At 43.4% G+C, this 8,028-nt stretch overlaps 1 protein-coding gene across 1 annotated transcript in view; it reads right to left on the bottom strand.

Moving 5' to 3' along the window:
- CLIC5 (chloride intracellular channel 5) overlaps positions 1-7,393 on the bottom strand; it is an 85,155-nt gene extending 77,762 nt beyond the window's left edge. Inside the window, exon 1 of the mRNA XM_075201313.1 lies at positions 7,035-7,393. Within this exon, the coding sequence (XP_075057414.1) occupies positions 7,035-7,094 (60 nt within the window). The 5' untranslated portion in view covers positions 7,095-7,393. The remainder of the gene's footprint in view (positions 1-7,034) is intronic.
- Positions 7,394-8,028: the final 635 nt, after the last annotated feature.

Consider the following 8,028-nt stretch of genomic DNA (forward strand, 5'->3'; position numbering starts at 1 on the left):
ATATATAATAGTGTTAGTAGTGTGACTGCTAGGGAGGAATCAGGAAGGATTTTTTTCAGCAAATATAAAGATAAACTTAATTTTACTATTTATTATTGCTTTATTGTCTTTTCTACCTGGTGAACATATGTCTTTTTTTTACTCTTAATAGCTATATGACTTTATAGCAGGCTCCACAAACCACACACTTCTCTGACTATGTGGAGACAGAAGAGTCAGCTGTCATTTTTATATGAACGGCCACAAAAATTACCAATGGCTAATACTTCATACAATGAAAACAAGTGAAAATATGACTTTATTTTACCTCAAAAGCCACAAAACTTTCAGTGTCTATTTATGTTATTGTATATTTAGAGTATAAAATGCTTATGCTACAAATAATGTTATTTTTACTTGTGGAACCTGGTGGGAGTTCTGACTGGGCCCCTAAACTGCTTTCAGATCCTGCACTGAACACACGATTTTCAAAGCATCACTTCTTTGTCTAGGATCAGTTACAGGAGTAATAACTAAAGTATTTTAGTAGGATGAGTTTTAAGGATATCTGTGAAAATGGACTATTGAGAGTCTGTACTCACTCCTGGGCACGTTTGACAGGTGACCCGTATTAAATTATATAGAGCACCTTCTTGGTGTCAATGCTCATGTCCTGCTTGTCCGTGTGTCCCCAGTTTTGAAGTGGGCAGGGATAGAAAGCCATGCAGCCAATCAGATCACCCAAACCAGGGCAAAGTATTTTAGGAGATGAACTAATCCTGTGGGGGGCCGTGTCCTGTCCAATCGTGTAACTGTGTATGTGACAGGGGCAATGAGTTATGCGGGACACCACAGACTGAGTTGGATAACGTACAAACACCCCAACATCTGTCGGTTACTGCGTTGTAAACAGAATGCGGATGTTCTTTCCTACAGTAGTCTGGAAGCGGTTAGTAATCTGAATAGGCCCTGACTTGACGTGATATAGCCGCAACACTAATAAAGTATTGTCAGCCAATCAAAAGCAGCTAGATAGTGTTTGTTGGTGTCATCGTCATAACCAGGCTTCTAGTACCTACCAAATATACGCCCCCTAAGAAGTGTATCTAGAAATGCGTCCAAGTCTCATTATGTTGCATGTGTATAATATATAGGAGGTCAATACAAAGATTTTATATAAAAATATGAAAAAAAGGGGGTGAATCATTTGTATAGCGACCGTATGTTATAAAGTCCAACAGGTGTAAAGGAAGATCTGTCCTCAGCCCAGATAAAAGACACACGAGTGCGCAAATTGGTCATATCCAGTCATCTGTCACTCAATCCGAGCGACCTGCTTACATGGAGACGTTTTTGTGCAGTTTGTAGATGTAGATATTGGTAATAAGACCGGCGACTTTACGCATACCTGCCAACATTTGGGTAGGTGGCATTTGCTCATTTGAAGCGCTAGGCTGCCACGTTCTCTGCTCCCCTCCCCTCTAAACTCCGTCAAACCCCATCATTGCCGTGTGCACCAGTGCCAGCAGTGGACAGACTCTCCCCCAACTATCCCACCAATCGGGACAAAGCTGTCGCCCTCAATTTGGGTCTGTCCCTCCTAAATTGGGACAGCTGGGTAGTATGCTTTGCGGGCTAATAATTTTGGAGCAATACACTGAGTAATATCAGGGAAGTTTGCCAACACATCTTTGTGGTGGACATCGTTAGCGTCTTCCTAATCTCTACATGCAAATAAATTGACTCCAACATTTCTGGTGTCAGAAAGGAATTTCTTCTGCATTTGAGTCAGAAACAACTTTTATTTTTATTTTGTTCCGATGGGATGTTCAGAAGCTAAAGATTAGGAGGTATATTTACTAAACTGCGAGCTTGAAAAAGTGGAGATGTTGCCTAGAGCAACCAATCAGATTCTAGTTATGATTTATTTAGTACATTCTACAGAATGACAGCTAGAATCTGATTGGTTGCTATAGGCAACATCTCCACTTTTTCAAACCCGCAGTTTAGTAAATATACCCCTAGGAGTGTTATATCAGTCATGTGATACATCGGGCTGTATACAACCCAGCACAGAACAGGTATACAATTGTTAGAAAGTTATACTCCATTATTTAAACAACGTTGAATCTGTACCAACTAAAAAAAGAAGGTGAACTGTTAGCGGATACTGCATATACCAGTCTCATTAAGTCACACTGACCATGTTTGAGACACTTCCAGGAAAGTAGCTGATATTGCTGTTTTTTTTTCCTTTAAAACACAGGAGTGCCTTCAGGTATGTCAGTAATCCCCAGCCTCCTGCCAGCCAGTGCAATTTGGAAATTAGTGCAACAGGAACTCCACCAGTCAAAATTATGCGATTTACATCATGGAGGCTTGAAATCTGTCCACTTCACTAGGAAGTGGGCAGATGTGGGAGAATTGCCAGCTCTCCCGGGAGTCCAGGAGACCTAGCCGGAATTCGGGAGTCTCCCGGACATTCCAGGAGAGCTCGCAAGTATGCTTTAAAGTGCGCCTGCTCATAGTGGAGGCAGCCATATTGTGGGCTAAATACATATCCTCAAGTGTGCAAACTATCAATTAAAAAAGAGCTAGTTAGAAATTTGAGGCACTTGGCGCCTCGTGTCTTACTGATGTCAGTAGTTCAGAGTGAATTAGTAGGCTAAGTATTGGTTTAGTCCACAAAATGGCTGCCTACGCTGTATGTAAGCACCGGTGCAGGTGATGCTAATACTTGTACCATTTCCTATACAGCGTGCATGGCGTTCCATTTATCTCAAGGGTTCACACTTTACAACCAGTGTTACACTTAGTACTGATTCCCTTATTGCCAGCATGACATACACAATTATGTAAACAAACTCAAGAGCCACTTACAGCCTAAAAGCATGGGCCAGTGACAGGGTCGGATTAAGGGAATGGAGGCCCCATGGCTAAGGGGGCCTCCATTCCCCCGTGAAGGCCCCCCCCCCGTGATCGGAGCCGCGCCCCCCACCCCCTTCCCCCCCTCGGCACTTACCTCCTTATCCTCCTTCCCCGGCGCGCTGTACGCTCTTTACTGAGGAGATCTCGTGAGAGTGAGACTCGCGAGATCTCCTCAGTAAGGAGACTACAGCTCGCTGGGGAAGTACTGCAGTGAAAGTACTCAGCAGCACTGATCGGGCTGGCGGCGCCCCCGCCCCCGACCGATCAATACTGCTGCTGAGCTCTTTCAAGGGCCCCCTGGATGCCCGAGGCCCCTGGGCTGTAGCCCAGTTAGCCCTATGGTTAATCCGGCCCTGGCCAGTGACCACTCGTAGCATCTGCAGTAACAAGTTCCTTACTCACTGGGCATGATTCAAGTCCGAACGCAACTTGCATGTTTAAAAAGAGCCGCAACGTGTGCGTAGTTCCACCTCTATTCATATCAAAGTGTATGTTAAGATAGGTTACGATTTGAATAGGGGTGGAAATACCCTTTGTATAAACAGGACTTTCTGTACGTATAGACACACATCACAGACTGCACTATACGTACATTTCTAAGTACAATAATTTCACATTAGAACACACAAAAATTATATTTTATCATAAAATTACAACTGCTAAGAACAAAATAAATATCTATTTTTTTAACATAGTACATATATTTTTTTATTTCATAAATTATTGTACATTAATGTAAATATATATATAATATTCAATGTGTTTTGATAATAAATACTACTGAGACGCAGATCTGTAATTTTTTAATCAAAGACTATGTCATGTTGGTCATCACTATCATCATTTATTTATATATATATATATATATATATATATATATATATATATATATATATATATATATATATATATATATAGCGCCATTAATTACACAGTGTTGTACAGAGAATGCAATCAGTCCCTGCCCCAATAGAGCTTACAGTGTAAATTCCCTAACATACACACAGACAGACTAGGGACAATCTTTGATAGTACCTAATTAATCTACTAATATGTTTTTGGAGTGTGGTAGGAGACTGGAGCACCGTGAGGAAACACACGCAAACTCCTCACAGATAAGACCATGGTCAGGAATTGAACTCATGACCCCAGTACTGTGAGGCAGGTGCTAACCACTGAGCCACCATGCTGCCCACATCCAGGGCCGCCGAGAGGGGGGGGGAGCGGGTACATTTTACCCGGGCCCGGCCATGCCAGGGGGCCCGGGCCGGGCCCTTGCTGCTATTTTTTGTCATTTTTTTTTTTTATTTTATTTTTTTGTATTTTGCGTATTTTTATTTTTTTAAAAAAAAAATTCCCGAGGGGTAGGGGGAGGGGGGGGGGCGTTGGTGGGGGGAGCTATAAGAAATAAAAAAAAAAAAAAAAAAAATCAATACTCACGTGACCGCGGCGCCGCGTCCCTCCTCTCCTGTCTTCTCCATTCACACTGACTGTCGGGCGTGACGTCATCAAGTCACGCCCGGCAGTCAGTCAGTGAGGAGCGCCGCAGCCTGACAAGACCAAAGAAGAAGAAAGAAGAGAAGACAGAAGAGAAGAGAAGAAAAGAAAGAAGCTGACAAAAGGTAAGGAAAGAAACTGAGAGGCACAGAGGAGGAAAAGAGAGGGACAGAGGAGGAAAAGAGAGGCACAGAGGAGGAAAAGAGAGGCACAGAGGAGGAAAAGAGAGGCACAGAGGAGGAAAAGAGAGGCACAGGGGAGGAAAAGAGAGGCACAGAGGAGGAAAAGAGAGGCACAGAGGAGGAAAAGAGGGGCACAGAGGAGGAAAAGAGAGGCACAGAGGAGGAAAAGAGGGGCACAGAGGAGGAAAAGAGGGGCACAGAGGAGGAAAAGAGGGGCACAGAGGAGGAAAAGAGAGGCACAGAGGAGGAAAAGGGGGCACAGAGGAGGAAAAGAGAGGCACAGAGGAGGAAAAGAGAGGCACAGAGGAGGAAAAGAGGGGCACAGAGGAGGAAAAGAGGGGCACAGAGGAGGAAAAGAGGGGCACAGAGGAGGAAAAGAGGGGCACAGAGGAGGAAAAGAGAGGCACAGAGGAGGAAAAGAGGGGCAGAGAGGCACAGAGGAGGAAAAGAGGGGCAGAGAGGCACAGAGGAGGAAAAGAGGGGCAGAGAGGCACAGAGGAGGAAAAGAGGGGCAGAGAGGCACAGAGGAGGAAAAGAGGGGCAGAGAGGCACAGAGGAGGAAAACAGGGGCAGAGAGGCACAGAGGAGGAAAACAGCGGCAGAGAGGCACAGAGTTATAAAAAAAAGGGGCAAAGAGGCACAGAGTGAATAAAAAGGGGGGAAAGCAGCATGGAGGGCGCAGTGTAGTTGTGATGGGGCTTGTTGCAATGTAGTGTGTGTGCGGTAGGTGGTGGCTAATTAATGGGCGCTATTTTGTTTGTAGGGTGATGGTGAGGCAATTTAATAGTGGGGATTATTAATTTAAGATGGGGTGATTTGGGGCCTATTGAATGTGGAGGTGAGTTTGGGGAGGATGAGGTCTATTTATTAAATGTGACTATGAATTATTTAATGGCAGTGATGGTTGCGGGAAATAGGTATTGCTAGGCTGTTTGCATGACGGGAAATAGGTTTATTTATTACATGTGAATTCTATTATTTTAATGTTGGGGCTGGAGGAAGGCCTAATTATTAATCGTGGGTGCTATTGATTTAACGCTGCGTCTGACTGAAATTTTCTAAATGTAGCCATTTTTTTCCCAAATAGGTCCTTCTACATTCCAAGATCCAGGCAAGCCACAACTAAAGAAACCAGCAGCCTCGGGTGGAGAAAGTGAGAAGAACAGGTAGGACAGAGCAGCATAGTGTGTGAAATGTTGTGATTCTAGTAGGGACAATGCCAATGTTTGGTGAGCCCAGTGGGCGCAGGCCAAGACTGAACTGTTTGTGTACACACTGCATTCTTTGTATACTACACTGTGGTGCTGGATGTCTTAAAAGTCAGGAGTGCTTGGACATATGTGACGCTGTGGTGAATTCAGGACCTAGTGATTTTGATGTGCTAGCTATGCGCCCAACGGTGCATTGCCACGGCCCCAAATGCATGACCACATTCCCGAAAATTTTTGCACCGTCGTTAGGCTAGCCACGCCCCAATGGCGCATTGACACGCCCCTGAATGTATGACCAAACCCGCGTCGTGTGTTTTGCGCCGCCGTTAGGCGGCGCAAAAAATTTTTAGGGCTTACTCAACTATGGGGGGGCCCCATGAGTTTGTTGTACCCGGGCCCTGAATTCCTCTTGGCAGCCCTGCCCACATCCAGTATTTCCACCTGTAGTGGGGCTAGAAAAATCGCTTGAAAACAAGCGTATTTGCGATAAACACAGTATTTGAATCGCCCACATCTGAGTTAACACGCCCTCCCGGTACGTGGCGTACGTCAGTCTGCCCCTCTCTCCCCAGTTCCACCTCTCAAGTCATAAGAGATTGTAAGTGTCTCATACATTCAGATATGAATTCAATGCAATTGTGTTCATCGGCGTAATGTCCATTTCTGGCCATGCATGGTAACAAGCTACGGAAACGGACGGACGGACGTCCGAACATGAACCAGACCCACCGTGTGCAGAAACCAGTTCATGTTTTAAAGCTCTTTAAGACTAAAATAACCAATGTGTAGCAAGTCAGAAATTCAAATGCGGAATAGCTACAAATAAGATATTTCACATGTTTGATAGAAAAACTTCTAAAAAAAAAATATTGTAAAAAAATAAACAATATTGTGAAATTGTTAAATAATGGTTAAATATCTACTAACAGAACAAATACAGTATTCCTATATTAGATTACTACAGCAAATCTAATAAGTATAACTTCACAAGCGTCACCAACAATCAGTGAACCTGTCTTTCTAGACACTAAATACTAAAATATCTAGAAACAAAGCCCTGGATGCTACATGCCAAGCAGAGGATGTCACAACTGCACAAAACACAATAAAGTGCTTAGACATCAGATATGCATTTATGGGAAATCTTGCAAACATTTACACTTTATCAGTCAAAAACATCAACAATATTCTACACCTGGGTGTGCAGCAGCCCTTACAGGTCACCAACAGGACTTACCTTTACAAACAGTTCAATGTCGGGGTCCTTCTCTCCGTTAGAAGGAGCACCGTCTGTCATTTTGTTAAAAACACTCCAAAAAAAAATCAACACTTTTTCCCTCTGTGTTTGTAAATTAAAGTGTTATCAGCAGGGGTGCTTCAGTCCCAAATGAGAAATAATCCTCTCAATACATGAGATTTGGGGTAATTTGGCTCCTCTTTCTCAGTGAAGCATCCTCTGTCCCAGATATTAGCAGGGTGACTGGGCTGGTTGTAATAAAGAAGTCATATCCTCGTATCTCCTGTATTTCTAAGAGCAACAAGTCCCCCGCTGGTTACTGTATCCTCATCTGTCAGTGATCTGTGCACACTGACGGACCAAAATAGCCCAGAGCTGAAAGAACGGGGTGTGGTTAGTGGACTGGGGACTGTCAGGCTACACCTATAGCATTGCCTGTGCGACTGACAGCCACTCCCAGTGTAGTGTGACTGATAGAGGTGACAGCATGCTGCTATTTACTCTGTCACTGTCACCACATGCCATCTGAAACCACCCTACGTACATCTTACTTTATCAAATTATAGCAATATAGTTATAGCAACATTGCTCCAAAAGTCGCAGCACTAGCAACATTTAGAGAAGAATATAATATCTATCAATTTACAAGTTTACAGTGTGATAAAATCATTGATAGGTTAGGACTATATTATTGTCAGGAGAAGGCTAGGTTCCAAATTTTAAACTGTCAGCATCTCGGGGGTATATTTACTAAACTGCGGGTTTGCAAAAGTGGAGATGTTGCCTATAGCAACCAATCAGATTCTAGCTGTCATTTTGTAGAATGTACTAAATAAATGACAGCTAGAATCTGATTGGTTGCTATAGGCAACATCTCCAGTTTTTCAAACCCGCAGTTTAGTAAATATACCCCCTAGAGTTTATTACATAAAAAAATGGATTCAGTGAAAATATGTTTTCAACTTTTCTAACTAATTGACGTTTAAGTGGAATA

Source organism: Mixophyes fleayi, chromosome 3 (assembly GCF_038048845.1).
Source record: "Mixophyes fleayi isolate aMixFle1 chromosome 3, aMixFle1.hap1, whole genome shotgun sequence".
Taxonomy (NCBI): domain Eukaryota; kingdom Metazoa; phylum Chordata; class Amphibia; order Anura; family Limnodynastidae; genus Mixophyes; species Mixophyes fleayi.